This window comes from Amblyomma maculatum, chromosome 2, assembly GCF_055883805.1.
Source record: "Amblyomma maculatum isolate TAMU_Amacu chromosome 2, ASM5588380v1, whole genome shotgun sequence".
NCBI lineage: Eukaryota > Metazoa > Arthropoda > Arachnida > Ixodida > Ixodidae > Amblyomma > Amblyomma maculatum.
In genome coordinates, this window is record NC_139345.1 from 13,393,686 (window position 1) to 13,416,429 (window position 22,744).

General features: G+C 47.0%; 1 protein-coding gene across 5 annotated transcripts in view; it reads left to right on the forward strand.

The window, feature by feature from the left end:
• Positions 1–22,744, forward strand: part of LOC146197968 (uncharacterized) — a 100,693-nt gene that overhangs the window by 64,095 nt on the left and 13,854 nt on the right. For 4 of the 5 annotated variants that reach the window (XM_084593251.1, XM_084593252.1, XM_084593249.1 and 1 more), the window contains 5 exons: positions 3,610–3,744; positions 5,913–6,343; positions 8,512–8,560; positions 8,641–8,739; positions 14,082–14,479. In XM_084593251.1, the coding sequence (XP_084449377.1) occupies positions 3,610–3,744; positions 5,913–6,343; positions 8,512–8,560; positions 8,641–8,739; positions 14,082–14,479 (1,112 nt within the window). The remainder of the gene's footprint in view (positions 1–3,609; positions 3,745–5,912; positions 6,344–8,511; positions 8,561–8,640; positions 8,740–14,081; positions 14,480–22,744) is intronic. The other variant, XM_084593250.1, reaches the window with a different exon arrangement.

The window sequence follows — 22,744 nt, forward strand, 5'->3', positions numbered from 1 at the left end:
GAAACTTTTTAAATAAACTATAGATTTAACATTAACCTTGCTCTTGGCGCATGATAGCCTTAGTTGCTTCTGCGCCATAAAACCCAACACAACACAACACAACACTCTTTCTCTTGCAACCACTGTTTTAACTGGGCGCTAGGCGTTAGGCTGAGCTCTTTCAGTATACAAGCAGCAGTCCTCTTGCTCCCTATGTTGAATTTCATCATGGCTTCAGCTGTAGAAGTCTGAATGGTAAAGAGAGAAGCATGCCGTTCCTTTTGGGCTGGTACCCATATCATTGAATGCAAGCTCTCGTTGCTGTTTTGAGTCTTCCCCCGTTGCAGTTTTCAAGCAGCCTCCTGGAAGTCAGCTTATGGACCGTTGTAAGTCAGCTTAAGGGCCGCGCGGTCCACCGCTGGCACTAACTTTGTTTTGACATACTTTTGCCAAATTCTTGCATGCAGACCGCTATGAGATATATCCATCATCGCAAATAATATTATTGAATGTAGCATGCCGATTTCCGATCGATTGCATCATGCACACTGCAAGAATGTTCGCCAGAAATGGGCTCACTTTCTGGTCATTCTTCACGTGCAGCAGGTATTCATCACGATGAAATATTGCCACAGTTTGTACACGCCAGATTTAGTTTGGTGGTAAGGCCGTGTTCTGTATCGGATTTGTCAATGCTTACGTCGTCGTCGCACATTTTGCATTTCTTAGACGCCAGCATCTAATTCTTTAACTGCAAACTAACAACAGTGAAGATTGTGTCTCTAAGCAGGGTGGTTGTGGCAGTTTCAATTATGCCAAAAACCTCCGCCTTTTGCTCCATTGCTGGAGTTGTTACTATCTGCTGAATCTTAGATTGTGAGTGCTGTCCGGAGAGGTTCCCGCGGTCGGTGCTGCCGTTAGACCTAGCCTGGTCGGCAGCTCCCGATCAGCTGGTGGAAGCATATCCATGGTAGAAGAACAAATGGTAGCGTAACTCCCATAGAAGCCTGCGTGTCTACTCCGAGCGAGGCTTTAGTTTCCCGGCGCCCCCTGCAAACTGTGAGGCACAACAAAAACGTGACGTTGCTTGTGACGTCACAGTGACATACTTTTGGCGGGCAACTCGATTGTCCTTTTACTTATGAACGAAAAACAAGGCCAACAACGACGGAGGCAGAATGATGCTCGGATAAGGCAGAAAAATGGACACCGTAACTGTTCAGCCAACTTTACTTGACATGGATTTCTACTGTCAAGTTTTGCGTTAACTGAAATGTTACGGCACCTTTAACCACCTTATCATAGCATCGTTCTGCCTCCGTCATCGTTAGCCTAGTCTTTCGTCGCGCGTCATGTAAATGCATTCTGGGGCTTATTTCTTCGGGCACGTTTGTGAACAAGGGCCTTCAAGTGAATTCGGCAAGCGCATGGATAGAATCACATGGCTTGAGGCATTTCACTAAGGGCATAAATGAGTGAAGCTGTGCTGCATAGAAAGCCAGGCTTTATTAATTCACGATTACTTACATAGACGCTTCACGACAATGAAATCTTTTAAGTGTAGGAAAGCGACCACCGCTCATTCGTCACGGTCTTCATGAAATCCTCGTGATAACAAAATTACCTGGGCGTAGGTCTCCAAATGAGACGCGGTGAGATTATAAAACGGTAAAAAATCTAGCTAACAAACAAAGTACATATCAGTGTCAAAGAACAACAAAAACAAACGAACGGAATAACTAACGCCAGCGCTCGAACGCCAACCTGTAAGAGCTTAGGTAAGCAATTCAAATTGGGATTGCTAGTATTTAGAAGTTAATGCGTCTGAGAAGTGAAAATATAGCTTCGCTCCAATAAATCTCGCCCTGTTCACGATTCCCATATCTTACTCGCGCTTCATTTGCCACTGAAAGGAGTCAATGTGAGGTTACAAATTTACAACTTAAGCATTTAACATGTTCATGAGAAAGATCCCATTGACAATAGGAACATCACTGTAATAACAGCTAAAGCACGTTCAGCGAACGTTGGTGCGGTAATACGACGCAGTAAGCAAAACATGCAGCAAAGGGAGCGGAACGGAAGGCTTTGAGCAATGCGACACGCATCTTGGGGGCAATAAAATCTCACCTTCACCGCTCAATTAAAACATGCAGCAACACGTCGCTCATGCAGACGTGTATCCGTAAAACAAGCCACCACTTTTACGACGTGCCTGGGAGGCCGAGCCGAGCCGCCGAGCTGTGACGCAGCATTGTCCCATCGTCCGGAAATGTGCACATGCAGCGGCAATCAGTTTCTCGTCGAGCACAGACAGTCTTCGCCTTGCTGTAAAGCTCTACCACAACCAGCAGAATGAAATACCGACTGTTTGTTACAGATAACCCACTCTGTACGCAGCACGCAACGATGAACGTTGAACCGGGGCTGATGACACAACCATTCCGCGGATGAAAAAAGCTTTGGTCTGAGCCATATCTCATTCTCAGCTTGGGCAACTACGCAGCTGATAATAAGTGGCCGAAAGAGGCCGTTAGAAACAAGTTAAAATATCATTATAATTGTGACACGTTTTTTCTTACGCAAGAAACAAAAACTGCATTCATTCCTGAGCGCGAATATTATGTTTACTTTCTAGTTATTTGGAGTTCTGGCAGATCTTATTTTCTGTGCGCTAGTAATTTGCCTCACAGTTCGTAGGAGCCCTCATCATCGAGTTGATGCCGCTGGCAGTAGGCAGCTGCACGCGTTTTCTTCCAAGTTGCGCGACCAGTTGTACATTGACCTTGGCATATCCACGCCAACTGAGGTTTCTGCTGCACTTGACGTGTGACGGTGATGGTGATGGTGGCTGTACCCTTTGCAACGGGTCGCCGGCGCCTCGCGACACGGCGGAGCCAAACAATTCTATGATGATGCCCACGATGCTCTTCTTCATGTTGCTAATGAGCGATTTTTTTTTTCCACTTCTTTCCACGCTTGTGCCTAACACGAAACTTCAGCACTGGTGTCGGCATCGTTACAGGGCTCTCCGGCGAATGCACTTTGGCAAGATGGCTACTGCTTGTGCGCCACTGACGCTGGCAGCAGACGACGTGGGCGCGTCAGCTAATGAGATAGCAGGCTTCAGTCATGTGCACTGACTAGCGAATAGCATCACATGTTTTGGCTGCTTTTTGATGACGGGAAACTGAAAAAAGCAGCTCTTTCAAATGACACAAAGATGATACCAATTGCTGCAGTATAACAATGATAGCATGCCGCACAAAAAGCACTGTCCTTGCACTAAAATTTCATCAGTGTGGGCGTAGATCAAAGTTTTGTACTTTTATAGCGCAAATGCTGGACTCTGGAGGTTGGAAAATTCACAGCTTGGTAGAAAAATGACTACAGATTTTGAAGTCTATTTCGCAATGTTTTTCAGAACTGTCAACATTTGCTCTGCTCTTGTTTTGTTAGATGGGCAGTGTTTTTGAATGTCACAGGAATAGGGGAGGGAGGTTTTAAGGCACATTTCAGAAGATGGGGGAAGCAATGAGTGTCAGACTTCCTTGGCTGTTGAGCAGACTGAGTGATTGCAGTAGATTGTTCTTCATATATAGCCCTTTGAATTGCTCCCACCTGCTGCAGGTGAACTATGGTCCAGCCAATGCAGGTGGTAGCAGTGCGGGGCCAAGCACGGCCCAATTGTACCCTCCCTTCTACCCTCCTGCCATGCTGCAGACTTGGACACCAGCCACACCCACTTGTTTTGACCTGGGAACGGTGAGCCTCTGGTTATGATTGTTGCTGCCAGATCTCGGTTGTTTTTGCGTTGCCTTTGTAGGGGCATTCTTCAAGGTTGCACTTCACCTCTTTGCCGTTAAAACCATGAATATGCATCCCTCATTAGTGTGTTAAGCTGCATTTCACCATGAATTAATGCAAGCCCATTTGAGCTGCATTAAAAGCATGGAATATACAAACTAAAATTATGCTGCAAAATTTCGACACTACAAATTTTTTTGGACACCATGAAAATGTTAGTATCGCATGAATTCGTATGATCCAAAATAAGCGAAGTTAAATATGAAAATGTAACAGTTTGTTTGGCTTAATCTTTTCAAGTGAACAAGTTGATAATACATGGTCTGCATTTTCCTGTTTGATTTCACTAATGGGCCTGGGTTGAAAAAACAAATACACATTTTCATCACTCACTTGGCTGGTGCTAATGATTGCTGTGCGAAACACAAGGATGTTAATCTGGTGTATAATCTGTGAACCTTGGATCTGCATGTGATGTACTTCAACAGCATACGCAGTGTGAAGAAGGGAGAGGAAATCCTGCTTCCTACCTTCTTCGTGGTTCTGCCAGATTGATAAAATGGAGCTCTTGATTCAGGCTGCTGAGTTCCTCTGTTCTAATTTTTTACACAGACTAAAAATTTGAGCTTTCAATGCTGCATTGTGTGTGCTACTTTGGGGTGTTATAAGATGTGGTGCAAGTTAGTCGTGCATATTTGCATGGGCGTAGATAGCATCGATGGGGTGTCGCACATTTTTCTGGCACTTTCATTTTCATAGCCGCTTGCGGTCACAAAACACTTGCCTGCCAGGATATGCTCTGGGGACAAAGCACATGAGGCAGGCCTGTTGCAATATCCTGCTGAATGCACCCATGGTATCTGCAGAGTGTGCCCTTGCACTCGCTGCTCGTTTTGTGGTGCAACAGTAAGAGCCACGGTTAAGCATCGTTGGTGTTCCATCAGGCCATCTTTGTCTGGAACACCTGGTTTACCCCTTGGAACACTTGTTGTGGATTGTGCTTTTCTTTTTTTCTTTTTTCTATTTGATGAGCTTGGTTGATAGCACTGCTGGTATTTTAATGGGAAAGCTGTAGAATGTCCCAGTAGCACAGAAGGTGCAAAAGCAAATTTCGTCCCTTGGAGGCCTCTTCTCTGCTGTCGCCTCTGGCATTTGGCAGGTGGTAGCTGTTCAGTGATGGGGTTGGGTGACATGAGACCAGGTGGCATGGTTGGTTTGGAGGGCGCTCGGACAGGTCATTTGGGGTTGGGAAGGAGGAATCAACTTTCCCCGACTTTGAGATTCTGATTCGGGCGTGCTACTCCTAGGCCTTCAATGCTCATTGGTCATTGAAGGCCATTCTCCATAACACTATGGGAGACCTTCATATACTACTGAGTGCTGTCGTAACTGAGAAGTAAACCCTTTAGAATTTCATTTGAAAGCCAATTCGGCACTAGCTGCACTTTCGAGGGCTAGAGTGACGTAAATTTTGTGTGTGGAACCCTGTTGAGCACTCGACTTGTCTGCATGCTGTGCTGGCTATAACGGCTCGATCGATAAATGTCTTGCTGGTTGTGTACACAAATGAAACTGAGCTGTGGAGGAAAACGAAGTGGGCAAAGTTTCATGTTTATACCAAGCTTCTAATTAAATATTTTTGTTTTTACACCTTTATGCTGTCCATATTAGTGCCTATTTTGTTTAGATTTATTAGTGTTTGGAGATTTACTTGCACGAATTATGGCTTGTACTTTTAAAACGAATATAGGGTATAAGAAACAAATTTTCATGCCCCATATTATTTCGTTATAACGAGGTTCGACTTTAGCAACTTACAATTGTACTTAAATGCTTATGTGCGAGATATAAGGCTCCTAAGGGGTTTAGCGATTAATCTGAGTTGTAAAGAGCATTTTTGTGAACTTGTAGAATCCTGAGGCGTAACACTATGACCTTAGATAGTCATAGTCATTATGCAATGCGGCTTGACTGAGCACTTCACAAAGTAGCATACTGTATAGTGTAGTGTGTACCAGCATTGTAGCATGACTTCGGCACTGCACAAATTAAGCTAGTGTGCAATTAATGTAAACTCTTTTGACTGAAAGCCTTTTCTGATTGCCTGCTGCTTTGTCGCTTCCCAGGTGTTCTCAATGAACGGCCTGGCACCCCAAGCAACATACAAACATGTGAATGGGACAGGCAGTACAGGTCGTCACGGCTTCCCTGTCCTATGGCCTAGTGGAGGCGGCCGTTCATCAAAGTCGTACATGCGGACAAGCGGTAGCTCATACGACGGCAGCGATTCACGGGGCTTTTATGAGCGGCATGGCAGCAGCCTTCTGGGGCCAGGCTACCCATCTACATACCTTACTGGCCCGCCTGCCTTCCCTCTGCGTGGTGGTGCTGGTAGTGGCCCCCCGCCAGCATACATCCAGGACTTCCTGCCTGCGACCAGCGGCAGCTCCAAGCGAGATTCGGGCACCTCATTGTATTCTCTCTACTCCAGGGGCAGCCCCAAGGGGGACACAGGAAAGGACTCTGGGGGAGGAGGTTCTTCGCAAAAATACCAAGAGTAAGTTGGGGTCTCTATGAACATTTCGGGCTTTAGATGTGCATTAGTCGGGACTTATAAATTTAGAAATATTCAAAGATCATGAAACTAGCATACTCAGAAGCTTGTTGAATAGTTAGGAAGGTGAAAAAAAGAAAAGTGTTCGTCACAGCCATTAAGAAATATGAGATGATTGTCATGTCCTTAATTCATTGCTGAATGTCATTTAAATTTTCTCGTGCACTTTTTCAGATTGCTGCTTGACAATTCATTTTCTTTTTTGACATAGTCACACATAGGTACAGCACCGTCGTGGTTTGGGGATGCTTCACCGCACGGGTCGGAATACGTGCGGAGAAGCATCTTCGAACAACAGTTTATTGCACTCTAGCGGAGGAAGCACGTGGATGTGGAGCAAGTATGTGGACCGAAACCATGCAAAGGCCGTGCTGCAGACCGGGCCACAAGCTGCAGCTAGAAATCAGTTCTGTTTTTCCCCTGCACGGAAGTGCCCATAAATATAGAAATCAAGTTTCACGCCTCCATTGCGATCACATCGCGAAACCGCGATAGGGCGGCGTTGCGTTGCTGCAGACCAGGCTGCAGCTAGGAATTACTTCTGTTTATCTTCGCAAGAAGGCAGCGCCATAAATTTCAAGCGCTTCTTGTAAGCCTTATTAGATGGCAGCACTTCCCAGTGAGCATGCATCGTCATTAGGGCGAGAATTTTCTAACAGGATTGAAATCGTACCGGTACGGCAAAAACATTGCGGGACGGAAAACCGCCACCGTACATGTACGACAAAAACCCTCAAAGGTTTAAACCAAAAGACATTTGACACTCACAGCAATGTCTGACATGGCGGGACTGGCCTTATAGCTCGGAGAACATTGTCCTCGGGTATAGGGGCGGTCTGCCTGAGAGGTGAGCGGGAAAACTGCTGCCGCTCACCGTGGAGAGAAACCTGAGTATGCTGTGGATTGACTGAGAAATGCTGGTCTCAGTAAAAGCCGCATTCTTTCACAATCGTGGACAAAAGGACTGTTGTGCATATATTATTGCTTAGACTGAAGAATTTTTACTGTTGAGCATTGTGAAGGTGGTTTCACTTGGATTAATTTTGGTTTCTATTGTGCATTGTCCCTTCTTTTATTAGCGTGAAAACCGCATATGATAATGCTTGGACATAAATAGAAGTGACTTTATTTTATTTTATGAAAATTGGCCATTGTCACCCCTATGTTACTAGGAGTTATTGCTTCAGTAAAGGCAGCATTACAGACTTGATGAAAATTTGCAACATTGAGGAATTTGCTATATGTAACTTCATCATATCCAGGTTTATCTACTGCCATTTGTCACTTGGAGAGGAAAGTGCGTTGGACGAGCCCTACAGTGTGTCACAAAACTCTTGACGCATTGGGTGACTCATCATAGGCCAGAAATGACTTTTTTTTATACTTCAGAATTAGACCAAGTGTACTTTCACCGTCGGTTGCTCATGGCACCCATGGTATCTGCAGAGAGCACCCTTGTGCCCGCTGCTCGTCAAGTGGTGCAACATTAAACGCCGCGGTCAAGCATCGTTGGTGTTCCATCGGGCCACCTTTGCTCGGAACACCTGGTTTACCCCTACGGGACAGTTTTCGTTTTTTATTATTATTATTATTATTATTATTATTATTATTATTATTATTATTATTATTATTATTATTATTATTATTATTATTATTATTCGGTGTTCTGGAAAGCTGGGCCCGTATTCCCAGTTTGCGTTGTTATCGAAGTGTCGCTATCTCACGTCAACTCGAGTCATCTGATTGGTCGAAACGCCGGAACCGGGTGTTGCCACTGCGGACTGGAAGAGGCGGCAACATTAAGTTTCGGCGTTTCCACCAATCAGATGACTCGAGGTCAGGGAAATAGCGACACTTTCAATAATGACACAAACTCTGAATACGGGCCCTGTTTGTGGCTTGCCTTGTGCCTTTTGGAAAATTCATATTGTGAGCTGTGGTAATGTTGCCGAAGAATACTTATCGCATGCTAGTCATTCCCATGAGGCCCATATGCACTTCGCAGCCATTTTATTCTAGTGTTCGTGATACTCCTGCTGAGTATCTTATACGCTTGGGAGCGGGTCTATGCGTTTCGAGTCTTACTGGAAACTTGCCTTCATTCATTACAGCAGCAGAATTCGGCGAAGAAAAAAGGAAGAAAATGGTTCCAACAAGCCAGTAAGCACCGTTTTTGTCTCAGAAAAATTTGGGCAGGTGTCATTGGAAAACTGCTCATTGCATTGTTTTTTCCTGCACAGGATGGGAACAATGCAGATAATAGTAAATCAAGGGAAGAAACTGAAGCTCCAAAATTTGATCTGGAAGAGGCTGCTTTTCCACCACTGCCTGGCTTTCTGGTGAGTTCCTCCTGCACGATGTGTGTATGTCGAAGGGCTCTGTTTGTGCTCTGTCAATGTGTAGTTAGCCAGCAAGCATGACAAAACCGCTGCAGTTATGCTTTCATGCTATGTGTAGAGACATATACTAGCAGCCAGGTGAAGTTGTGAGCACTGTATACAGGATGTCCCAGCTAAGATAGACCAAGATTTGAAGTAAAATTTAACCATTGTTCCAAATTGAAATCAAGTGAATGCTCGGATATAAAGTATCTTTCTTGTTTATTTTGTTCTGCCTGCTAATTAGTTGACACTAACTAAATTAACATTTTAAATATGGATAAGCTCTCAGGTTAGGTCAGGGTATAGGAATGTTGTTGAACTTGGTCAGACACTGGTGCTTCCAGTGAGGTAGGGTAGCCCTTTTTGTTGGGCGGGAAAAAAAAAAAAGTTAAAGCCTGCAAAGTTTAAGGGGGGGACACTTTTTAGAAAATGTGATTTTCGGAATTAATAGTTCCTTACTATCTGATAAGTTTTTCATCTCTAGGATCAGTATTACTATCTGATAAGTTATTCATCTCTAGGATCAGTATTTTCGCCGCAATGCCAATTTAATACAGCGAACCCGGATATATTGAATTTTGGTTATATCGAACTCACGGAATATCCCCTTGAAAATCCCATGTAAAAGTACAGGAAAGCCGCGTCATATACCGAACTTAATTTCACCGGTCGTTCAATGTATCGAACTCCGCACCACGCACTGGACAGTGTGCCTTCCCCAAAGACGATCGCATCACCCTTGGCCGTTTGCAGTGTGACGTTTTCAAGCCACACACGGAAGGAATGAGAGGGGGCAGTTCGGTGACGGCTAGTCTGGGCAGCGCCGCGCCGATTCCCCAAAGGCGCTGGCATATCGTTTCCCGCGCGCCAACACATGACGTTTACAAGCCATGTGCGTGTGTGTGCCCATCCTCTTTCCGAGCTATCTCTCTCCTTCAGCACGCGCCACGCATGCGCCAAGCCAGCTCAGTCCGTTTTCAGACAGACTGCTGATGTGGCTATGACGCCTGCGGGCATTAAGAAGTGGCAGCTCTCTCTGTTTTTTTTTGGGGGGGGGGGGGGGGGGGGGGGGGTCATCCTTTCTTATCGTAGTGCTTTTCGGACATTAAAAAGCGGCAGATTCTTTTTTTTTGCAGGAGTCGTTTATCCTGCATATATGAATCAACGAAAGCATGCGGTCAGCTGCTGTGATCATGACGCCCGCCCCAAGCGCAGCGTGATAAATCGAACCAGGCTTGTGCAATCAAGCAGAGTTTATGATCGTCAGATGTAAACAGTGTGCCGAGAGTGGCAAAGTGTAAAACATACGGCGGCGATATTCGCGTTGAAAAAGGTCAGCGTGAATAAGAAATCGCAATCAAACTTATTCTCCAGTGTGTAAACTGTGGGGACACGTTTTCATAAAGCTCGCCACGCGTTTAAGCTGATCGGATCGCGTTCAGTCCATAGTGAACGCGCTTGCTTACCGGGAAATGCAGAGCACTGGGAAACAGCAAACGGCTTCAAATAAATTTTTTTGCAATGAACGCTTCTCATTGCTGTCTTGATGCAAAAACCTGGCAAAACGTCGTACGTGAAAAAAAAAATTTTTTTGCTTCTTGCATGTGACTTGGGCAGCTGAAAAAGCGACAACTAAATATTCTGCAACTGCAAATAAAAACGAAAGAGGCAACACTGACACTTGGATGTTGGAAAGCAATGGGACTATATCCCTAGAGGTTTCTAGCCATTTTAAATTATGTGTGTAGCACTACTAAACGTCCGTTAAATAATCCCCTCTATCTTAATTGCTCTTTACTCGAAACATGCATTGTCGACCACTTGCAGTTTTGCTGCCTCAATATCCCGGCACCCAAAGCACATAGTGACATAGTGCTGAATTGTTTTTTGCAATGGGAAGCTGAATATATGCTGTGTGCAATGTTGGAAGTAGATTTTTTTGTTTTTGAAAGGTAAAATTATTTTGATGTTTACTCCCACTTGGCGCACACGCTTCGTATACTGAAATTAATAAGGCTGCAAAATTGTACTAATTAAGGGGAGACACTGGTCTTAAAATGAAAATTTTTATTTTTAGAGATATAATAACGAAATTGGGTGTGTATATGTATTTCTTCCTCCTGTTTTCAAAAATGTAATTAGTTTTACTCTATCTCAATTAGTTCTAATGTTATTGGGAAATAACCAAAGCCTAATTTGATAATTTCTTACGGGTCGTTAGGACAGTTTCCCTCAATATTTTTTCGTTCCGATTAAAATGTAGTTGTAGCCAAAGACCTGCCATGTGGAGCTATGCTATTTATATTATCATTGATGTACATCACAGTATAAAAATAGTCAATTATGTAGATGCCCCACAATTCGAAAATATAATTAGCTGACATTATTGTTCAATAAATTTGATATGTTCAACTTAGCAATATAAAAATAGCATAGCTCCACAGTTCAAACCTTTCTGAATTCAACGGTATAAGATTTATTAAAATTGCACCACAAAAACCCAATGAAAAGTTCCGTAAGGCTAGTCATGTCACCAAAAAACATGAAGTTGAGAAAAACTCATTTGAAGTTTTGACACTGAGTGCAGAAAATATTGGGAAGAATCTTCGACAACGGATGTTACTGAGATGTTCCCTATCAGTTTCCCTACAAAACAAAACAAAAAGTTTCTTATTCCATCCAAGGAAACATTTAAAAAAAAATGTCGAATGTGTAAGTGTGATGAAATTATAGAGGTTACTTTCGAGAAGTTAGGGGTTGACTTTTTTTTCTTTTTTTTGAGGTGAAAGTGAGGACCGGAGCCAAGGAGACGAGAGCTCCGCCAGGCAAACAGTTGGGGAAGAGAACTGCTTCGCTTATTCTTGGGGAAGAGAACTGCTTCTGTTCGAAATCGCAGTTTTCGCAGACAAGCAGAAGCTTTACAGCAAGGCCGTACTCCTTATCTGTTGCCTTGCTCAAACGCAGACTTCCTGCGCCGCAGGTTCCGCACTTCGCTTGCGCGAAAAAATTGTTCAAAACCTTCAAGTCCACAATCACGAACTGGGTACCGGCATCAGCTGTCTGGTAATCCGCACTGACGCCAAGAAGGTCAAACTTGCGCTGGGTTGCCGACTTTTCCGACACAGAACGGACTTTGCTCGCGCCGATCGCTCAACACGCTGCGCCTGCTCGGTCGACGAATAGTACACAGCATCAACACGAAGTGTACCACGATCCGAGATACGATTCGTGCTGCAACTTGGTCCCGCGGTGTCGTCATCGGGCAGCGTGCTTGTTGTACCCGGCGGATCCAACGAGTCCGGCACTGCAGGCCCCGGCGACGCATTGGTGGCCGCTGCCTGCTGTTTTTTGTTCCACGGACGTTTCTTCCGGCTTCCAAAAGCTCGTTGCGTGCTCGGTTTCAATCGACTGCCTCCCGGCATCTCGATCGCAAAGAGAAACTCCCGGCACAAGGCGGAAACACGGCGTGTAGAGAAACACGAGCGCAAAAACAGACGCGCACGAAGCGACAGCCACAGCGGCGAACGCAAGAGAAAGAAAAAAAAAATGACGTAGACGGTCACACCAGCCAATGGGAGGCGCAGAACGAAGCGCGCCGCGTGCGAGCCAATCAGCGACCCGAAAACGGCCTTCGGGAAACCGGCCCGAACCGCCGCTCGGCTTGAGCGACGCCATTTTGAGATAGCTCAAATTGCGCACAAAGAAACCAGCTTCAAAACAAGCCCAAGATGGCGGCGATCGGCCGGCTGCAACGCCGGCGGCGCGCGCGGGAAGTTCGAACAAAGTCTCTCTTTTCGGGGCCATTTCGTCGCTGCCGTGGTGTTTTGAAAGCCGATTTTATCTCATTTCCCGACCGAATTCAGCGTTAATAATTTTACTGTAGATGCTCGAAAGGATAAACCTTCCGAAAATGAGTTTTTCCCAAAATCGACTTTTTGACCATTTTCGACCGTTTTAAGACCCGCGTCTCCCCTTAACATATCGGGAAACTGCTCCCAACATTTCATTCTTTACTCTTCTGGCTATCTAACCATGCCTTAATTTTAAGTATCTAACAACCCATTGTGCCAGAATTTAGGTCTTAAATAATGGAAGTTGATGATTATCTTGCAAGCTAGTGGGGCGACAGGAAAAAGGTTTTATATTTGAAATTAGCATGAGAAATTCGCAAGAATGCGGGATCGAATCCCGGCCTCGGTGCCCATGTGCTGTGCGATGTCAGTGCACGTTAAAGAACCCCAGGTGGTCGAAATTTCCGGAGTCCTCCACTACGGCGTCTCTCATAGCCTGAGTTGTTTTGGGACGTTAAACCCCAGAAACCACAACCACCACCAGTAAGGCTGTGAATTTTTATTGTAATTGGCCAAAAAAATAACAAATAGCTCTAAGACCCATGTCTCCCCCGTCAAAATATACTACAGGCAACATGCTCTCCGCGCCCTAATGCGCTAAAGTTATACAGCTCTGTCATCTGAGACTTGCTAAAAGGGCCAAATTCGTGCCGATCATGATGCCCACTGCAGAGCTTCACTTCACTACTGGCTGACAGCATATTTTTCTGGCACGTTAAGTGCTACTGCTGGCACTTATTTATGAGCCAGGAGCAGTGCAAAGCCTTGTTTGGGCATCATAGAAGTTGCATATCTGGCAGCACTTCAACCAGTCACAGATGACAGTTATAATCGCACATTCAGATGCAGGGAGCAAGGTGTCGCGTGGTGTTTTTAAATTATGCAGGTTTTCATTTTTGCCCAGTTAAAGGGTCCATGCTAAGGCTTCCTCTTTGGAAGCACCTGGGTAAGACCACATTTTATGGCACTTAAATGTCATGTACACACCTGAGCAATTGGGTACAGTTGACTAGGTAGGTCGAATAAAGAAAAAAACTAAATAAATCCTAGGGACATTCTCGATTCATTTCGGAGGAACGCTTCTTTCTTGTTAACTAAATTTTATAAAACACCACAGAAATGTTCAGTTTCGGCTGTTTGAGGGGTGGGCGGCTCGCGTGCTCTGAGGCTGCCATCGGTGCCGTTTTAATCTTCTGTAAACTTTTGACATTCATCATGGCCATTAACACTAATGACAGCCTTTTTCACTATTGTAAATTGCAGAATGTGATTAAAAAATTGCTTTTTGTTGTGAATTTTTTTTTCCGTCCGAGAATTTGAACTGAAATAATCGGGTAAAAACCTGAAAAATGTCAGGGATTTTGAAAATAGTAATTTACTAGATTCCCCTGAAAAAAAAAAAGAAAGAAATGTACAGGCTTTAAATTTACTTTCGGGTATTACATGCAGGAAGAGGAATCGTTGGGCCAAGGAGCTGTACCGGCTGATGATGGCTCTTCGGCTCTAACGACACCCACTCTAGCGGCAGCCAACAGCAGGCTTTCCGACATTGTCCGGGGTGCCACTTCGGGTCGTACACTAAGTAACAGCACAGTCAGTTCAAGCTCCACAGCTGCGTCGCCTGCTTCAGCACCACCTACAAATACAGCTGGCTCTGTTAAGCCTCCAACACGGGACTGCAAGACACAGACAGCCGAATCTGCTCTGAGTCCCGCTGCAGCCACTGGCAACACCAACCCGACGTCAACGCTTGTCACCAAGGACAGTGCCACCCTGACCAATGGCAGCGACTTTCCGGCGACAATGCTGACTCCACCTGCGTCTCCTGTGTCCCCCAACACTGCCACGTGAGTACCTTTGCTTGTGTCCAACATCACACTAGGGCTGCTTCTGACAGGCAACATATTTTGTTTGCCTAGCTGCAATGACTCACCTTGGCCTTTTGTGTCTCATCTGAACCGCAAAATGCAATTTTTTCAAACGACAACGCAAATCCTCGTCAGGAAACAACAGCTGAGCATGGAAGGTGCGCGGCTATTGGATTCTGAAGAAGTACAGTCGAACATGGATGCATCAAACTCTAAGGGTTTCGTGGAATACAGTCAAACCCACTTAAAACAATACCGGTTTTAACAATATATCTAATATAACAATGGGCAGCCGCTGCATCGTCAGATTTGCCACATGTTCTGTGGTATAATAAACCGCTTATTACAGTGGTGTCACATTATCAGTTATAACAAAGTATGGTCACTGAAAGTCAACAAAAACTCGGAAATTCGGCGACCACAAGAGCGTGCGCCTATGCCGATGTGGCAGACAAAAAAGAAAATGGGGACAGAGCACATCGAGCAAATGAGCAAAAACGTGGGGAGGACGGAACACCTCCTCATGCAGAGGAGGAAGGAACGCGTAAGGCTCTGCTAAACACTGCCGTTGTGAGGGAGGGCTTTGAGTGCTCCCCCTCTGCCTCTGCGCGGTGGAGCAGTCCATCCTGAGGGTGCGCTGAACTATCCTCTCCTGTTTGCTTTGTCCAGGCCCCCGTTTTGCGGTTGCACATATTTTGTGGCAGGCGTGCAGCAGCGTTCGTGCACATGCAGGGTGTCTAGCAACTGGGAAAACCGAGAATCGTTAGGGTAATTTTATGCACCTAGAAAAATCGTGGCAATGTCAGGAAAGCCATCAAAAATTTTGCCAAGTCAGGGAAAATGGCACGATATTGTCACGAAGACAGGGATTTATGGGTATCGGCAACAGGGGCAGATACACACAGTCAATACAGAGGTTCCCGGGAAACGGTAACACGAAGACACAAGCTCAAGAGTTCACAGTCCTAGCTAGCCGAAGCGCGCGAGAGTCTCCAACTTCTTCGTCGTTCAAGCGCTACCTCGAACCCTCAGGTGGCATTATTCCCCCCCTCGAAAAAAAAAAACCACAAGCTCGCAGCAACAAAAACTGATCCGGATGGCAAATACGGCTTTCAGCGGGTAAAATACGGCTTCATGCGAAGCACATGCACCAGGTCAGACGAGCACTGACGACTAGAACTCGGTACAGTTCAGTCTGGAATAACCTCGTACGTAACTTCTGAGAGGCGACGCAACACTCTGTAGGGTCCGAAGTAACGATTGAGAAGTTTTTCTGACAGGCCTGGGCGCCGGACAGGTGTCCACACCCAGACTTTGTCACCAGGCTGGAACACGACATAGCGATGGCGGTCGTTATATCGGCGTGCATCTGTTGCTTGCTGTTTTGTAATGTGATTACGGGCGAGTTGACGAGCTTCCTCAGCGTAGTTGGTGAATTCTTCTGCGTCAGCGGTAAGCAGCTGGTCGTCAGCTACACATGGAAGCATAGCGTCGAGCATGGTCTGTACATCGCGTCCGTATACTAGGCGAAACGGAGTGAATCGAGTTGCTTCTTGGACGGCCGTGTTATATGCAAATGTGACATAAGGCAATATCTCGTCCCATGTTTTATGCCGGACATCGACATACATGGCGAGCATGTCCGCTATTGTTTTGTTTAGTCGCTCAGTAAGGCCATTAGACTGGGGATGGTAAGCAGTAGTCTTTCGGTGATGTGTCTGGCTTAGTTGGAAAACTTCTTCAAGAAGACGCGCTGTAAATGCCTTGCCACGGTCAGTGATGACGTATGGGGGCGCCATGGCGAAGGACAATCTGCGTCATGAAAAATTGTGCCACTTCGGAGGATGTTGCACGTGGCACCGCCATAGTTTCCGCGTAACGTGTCAGATAATCTGTAGCCACGATAATCCACTTATTGCCAGCTGACGATAGAGGAAAAGGGCCAAGAAAGTCCATACCAATTTGGTCGAATGGTACTAGCGGTGGGGGAATAGGCTGCAGGAAACCCGCTGGCTTCAATGGCGGTGTCTTGCGTCGCTGGCACTCGCGGCAACCTCTAACGTATCGATGAACGCTGGCGGCAAGTTTGGGCCAGTAGTAGGCCTGGCGCACTCTGGTAAGAGTGCGTGCAAAGCCCAAGTGTCCAGCGGTGGGTTCATCATGGCAAGCATGAAGGATTTCATCGCGGAGATCTGCAGGGATGGCTAGAAGATAGGCTCGGTCACTGTTGCCGGCGCTTTTCTTGTAGAGGATTCCGTCGCGCGTACAGAAGGATGACAAGTTCTTAGAAAACAGTCGAGATACTGTAGAATCGAAACCCTCCAGATGATCGATCACAGTTTTGAGGTCTGGATCAGCCCGTTGCCTGGCCTTTAAATCAGAGGAACTGATAATGCCAAGAAAATGGGCGTCTTCATCCGTACTGTCATGGGCCAACTCCACGGGTGATCGAGACAGTGTGTCAGCATCTTCGTGTTTACGTCCGGATTTATAAACGATAGAATAATCAAACTCCTGCATACGAAGGCTCCACCGTGCAAGACGTCCTGATGGATCTCGAAGACTAGCTAGCCAACACAAAGCATGATGGTCCGTCACAACTTTAAATTTACGGCCGTAGAGGTAAGGTCGGAATTTCATTGTGGCCCAAACGACGGCGAGACACTCCTTTTCAGAAATTGAATAGTTTGATTCTGTCCGAGAAAGGGTGCAGCTGGCATAAGCGATCACTTTTTCCTCGCCTTGCTGGAGCTGGATCAGAACAGCACCCAGACCGACATTGCTGGCGTCGGTGTGAATTTCGGTCGCAGCGTCCTCATCGAAGTGTGCAAGAACGGGAGGGTTGTGCAGCCGTTGGCGCAGCTCGGTGAATGCCTCCTGCTGCTCGGAAGACCAGACATACGGGACGTCATCACGTGTCAGGCGCGTCAAAGGTTCTGCAATCTTGGCAAAATCGGCAATGAAACGGCGATAGTACGCGCACAGGCCCAAGAAACGTCGGACTGCTTTCTTCGTGGTAGGGATGGGAAAATTGGCTACAGCGGCTGTTTTATCAGGATCAGGCCGGACACCGTCAGCGCTAACCACATGACCGAGAAATTTTAGCTGCTGATATCCAAAGTGACATTTTTCCGGTTTGAGTGTCAAATCGGCCGAGCGAAGAGCGTCCAATACCGTTCGCAGCCGCTGAAGATGTTGGTCAAATGTTTCTGAAAACACGATGACGTCGTCCAAATAAACCAAACAGGTTTGCCATTTAAGACCAGCAAGTACGGTGTCCATCATTCTCTGGAACGTCGCTGGCGCTGAACACAGACCGAAAGGCAATACTTTAAATTCATATAAGCCACCGGGTGTCACAAAGGCAGTCTTTTCTCGATCGCGCTCATCCACTTCTATCTGCCAATAACCACTTTTTAAATCAATGGAGGAAAAGAACTTGGCGTTGCGAAGTCGATCGAGTGAATCGTCGATACGGGGCAACGGATATACATCTTTTTTTGTGATGTCATTCAGTTTCCTGTAATCAACGCAAAAGCGCAGCGTGCCATCCTTTTTCTTAACCAACACGACTGGCGACGACCACGGACTTTTAGACGGCTGAATAACATCATCATTAAGCATTTCCTGGACTTGTGTCCGAATTGCCTCACGTTCTTTGGCCGAAATACGCTACGGCTGCTGTCGAATAGGTCGGGCATCATCAGACGTTAAGATGCGATGCTTGGTGATAGAAGTTTGCCGGACTTTCGATGATGAGGCAAAGCACGGGGCGTACTCCAGCAGTAAGGCACGTAGGGCGCGTTGTTGACAGAAAGAAAGGTCACTGCTAACATCGATGTGGTCTAGAACACTGGGAGTATCAATAATGTCAGATGCAAAACATTCAGAAACTTCCTTTAACAGTTCGCCGAAAGCGATGGCAGTAGAGTGATAGAGGTGGCGAGGTTCATTCGTGAAGTTCGTGACGAGAAGCTCAGAGTGACCATTGCTGAGAATAATTAAGCTTCGAGCTGAGCAGATGCCATGAGAAAATAAAAGCGAACGGTTGCCTTCAGCTATTATCAGCCCGTCGCACACAACACTCACAAACACGCTGGAGTGGGGAGGCACTGAAACACACTCGGCTGAAACCCGAAGGGCGCACGTACGTTGGCCATCGGTGGGGCTGGCAGCCGCTTTCTCCGTTGGGAACGAGACCGTTCGCTGTCGGAGATTGATGATGGCGCCATATTCCCGCAGGAAATCCACACCGAGAATCAAATCACGAGAACATTCCCGGAGAACGACGCAGCTGACAACAAACGTTGACGTACGAATCTGGATTCTAGCCGTGCACTGTCCAATAGGAGTAATTACATGCCCCCCAGCCGTGCGTATTTGCGTGCTACACCATGGTGTCATAACCTTCCTAAGGCTCGCTGCCAGTTTCCCACTCAAAATCGAAAAGTCTGCTCCGGTATCGACTAAAGCGCTGACATTATGACCATCGATGCACACAGGGATGTCCAGCGATAGCCGGTCTCGTGAACCAAACGCTGTCGTTTCTGCTCCAAAATCCATATCTGTTCTCATTGGGGGAATTCTTTGTGCTGACATTTAGCGGCCCCGCCCCCTGAGGTCGCTCTACTCAGTTTTCCCGGTGGGGGCTTGGCGAGCGACCAGGCGGTGCTCGCGGGAAGTCACCAGTTGCTGAAGGGGTTTGCCGACGTGGGGATGGAGACCTGGATTGTCGGCGCGCCATCCGGAGGCTCTCTTGTGCGAGGTTGTCTCCAATGTCACGAGGTAGTTGTCCGAACGTGCGTCTAGGTGCGTTAGTGTAAAAACCTTCCGGTCCGAGTTCCCGATAAGGGCACCACCGGAAAATGTGACCAGGTTCCCCACAGTGGTAGCAAAGGCGGCGGCTCCGAGGGGCCCGCCAGACGTCCGTTCGTTGAATGTTTGACCGCGGTGGCCGCACGTACCGCGTTGGCTGCTGTACAGGAATGTATTGCGTTGGCTGCTGGACGGGCATGCACTGGGTTGGTGGTAACGTAGACAACGGAGCTTGGACGGGAACTGGGCGTCGGAGAATGTCAGCGTAAGTCGGACGAGAATAATCAGGCACAGGGGTACTTTGAGCTTCAGCAACATGCAGAGATGGCTGCGTGACTTGCTGAATCTCTTCGCGGATCATATGTGCGAGAGAATCGCCCCTGGGTTGGAACGTGCCGCAAACCTTCTGCAGTTCCTCGCGTACAATTGCACGAATAAGATCGCGGAGGTGTTCAGTATTGCTTACAGCAGCTGTAATAGGCTCGGCAGCAGTCGTAGCGAGGATTGGGCTGTCGTAGACCGCCGAGCGGCGCTGGTGTAGGATCTTTTCCATGATGACAGCCTCTGTTAAAAATGAGGTAACTGTAGTTGGTGGGCTACGTACAAGACCAGCAAAAAGCTGTTCTTTAACCCCATGCATCAGGTGGCGCAGCTTTCTCTCTTCAGACATGTTGGGATCCGCACGTCGAAATAGTTTCGTCATGTCCTCAACATACATCATGACAGACTCGTTTGGCATCTGTTTCCGAGATTGTAGAGCACGTTCTGCTCGTTCGCGCCTATCCAGGCTGACATACGCCTCTACGATAAGACGGCGGAACTGAGGCCATGATGTTATTGTGCCTTCTCGGTTCTCATACCATGTCAAGGCATGGTCTTCCAGGCAGAAAATGGCGTTCCGTAGCTTTAAGTTGTCGTCCCACTGATTAAAGGATGCGACTCGTTCGAACTGAGTTAGCCAATCCTCAACGTCTTCATGCGCAGTGCCATGGAACGATTTCGGCACTCGGGGGTTTTGAAGGTAAACAGGAGTACCTTGCATGACCGACGTAGTGTTTTGCGTGGCTGGCCGGAGGTTCGTTGTTGAAGTGGACTCCAAGGGCCCGTGTTCGGGAGGAAGGCCCAGGTTCCTCCGGCTGACGCGATGAACTGGCGTGTCCACAGGCAAAAGCTCGGTGTCGTTGGTTCGCGGAGGGGTGTGAGACATTGAGAGGACAATTACCCAGCGGCTCCACCAAAACTGTCACGAAGACAGGGATTTATGGGTATCGGCAACAGGGGCAGATACACACAGTCAATACAGAGGTTCCCGGGAAACGGTAACACGAAGACACAAGCTCAAGAGTTCACAGTCCTAGCTAGCCGAAGTGCGCGAGAGTCTCCAACTTCGTCGTTCAAGCGCTACCTCGAACCGTCAGGTGGCAATATATTCTGCAGTGCATTTTCTTTTTAAGCTGGCACACAGCAAGTATGTTACTCATGCTGTTTTTTGTGCTCAGCGCGCGGGCCCCACCGCTGCTGCGCCGCAAGGCGAGGCGCGAGCTGCCACGAAAGCAGAACCAATACGCACGTGAGTTGGGTACTCAATTATTATATGCCGAAGCGCTGCATGAAAGTAGTATGCGATAACAAGCAGGAATAATTGTGCCGGCAGCAGCCAGCATGACCGAGGTCGGCGAGCTGAGCTAGAGCTGAGGTTCGTTGTGACACTCCAGCGGTTGACCGCTCACGTCTGCACGATCTCGCCCCGGGTTCCACACTTCGTGTGCGCGATACAATTGCTTAACACTTTCATGTCGACAATCGCAAACTAGGGTACTGGCATTGCATTCTGCGCTAACGCTGAGGTGAAACTCGTTGTATGGCAGGCTTTCCCGACAGAACGAACTTCCATCATAAAGTAGTATGCGGCGGCGGCGTCAACTCAGTGTACTGTGATTCGCACTGTAATTTGAACCCGCGGTGTCGTCATCGGGCAATGTGGTTGATGTTCCCTGCACAGCTAACAAGTCTGACACCGGCTGTAACTCGGGTCCAGACTGCGCGCTTGTGGCCGGTTCTGGTGTTTGTTCCACGCTGGTTTCTTACGGCTTCCAAAGGCTCGTTGCGTGCATGGTTATAATCTGTTTTCTGGCATATCGATCGCAAGGGAAAACTCTGCACAAAGCTGTGTATCGAGAAACTAGCGCAAACGTAGATGCGCATGAAGCGGCGGCCACGGTGGCGAACGCAAAACAGCAAGAAAAAAAAAAGACGCGCCGATCACGCCAGCCAATGGGAGACGTGGAACAGCGCGCTTGAGAGCTGATCAGAGACCATAAACGGCCTTAGGAAAACTCGCGCCGCCAGTCTGCTTGAGTGAAGTCATTTTTCGTGGCTGCCATTACGTTTTGAACGCCGATTTTATCTCATTTTCTGAATGAATTCAGAGTTAATAATTTGAGTGCAGGTGCTCGAAAGGATAAACGTTCCGGAAGTATGTTTTTCTCAAAATCGATTTTTGACCATTTTCAACAGTTCTAAGACTTTTGTCTGCCCTTAAATTAACTCTACAGCTGTTATCTTTAAGAATTTTCACTACTGCAAGTCTTCAACTAATTTAATTTCCAGCTGATTGTGCATTTATCAACAATCTGAAAGTTTGCAACTTTAATGGTCGTGGGCGCCGCCACGAGGGAGAGTGTGCGCTCTCCCTCGAGATCGGCTGTGACCTAGGGTGCTTCGCATTGAGGCATCCTATATACACCCGAATTTTGACTAATAAAAACTGCTGTTTTTTGATACATGGGGCCTATAGGAAATTTTGCAACGGTTTGTACCAAAAAGATCTGCTGAGGCTGGCATCAGTGCGCTTTTAATTTTCAGTAAACATGTGATGTTTTTACCCGCCATTAACACTAATAGCAGCCTTTCAGTATTTTAAAATGGAGATTATGAATAGTAAATAGCTTTTTGTTAGGAATTATTTTTTTTTAGCCTATTCACTCGTCAGGGATTTTGAAAATAGTGGTTTGCTAGACACCATGGCATGTCTTTCTAGCGTGGTTCTCCTAGTGTGCCATCGTCATTGCCACGATCTTGGTAGCCCTGAATTTTCCGTGAACATGAGCAATGGAGGCTTCTCCTTCAGGAAGCGCGAACAACTGACAGTATTGACAATCATACGCAACACGCTCAAGCTATAGAACGAAAGCGATGCCAGTGCTGCCCATGCAATGGACAACGGCCAGGAAAGGGTTCGACACGGGGCCTCTATCTCTCTCCTTCAGCACGCGCTACGCATGCGCCAAGCCAGCTCAGCCCGTTTTCAGACAGGCGTCAACGCTTTCTCCAGCGTGTGTTGCGAACCCTCTGTGCGCAGCGGCTGAGGTGGCTATGGTGCCTGCGGACGTTAAGAAACGGCAGCTCTCTCTTTGTTTTTCTTTTTGC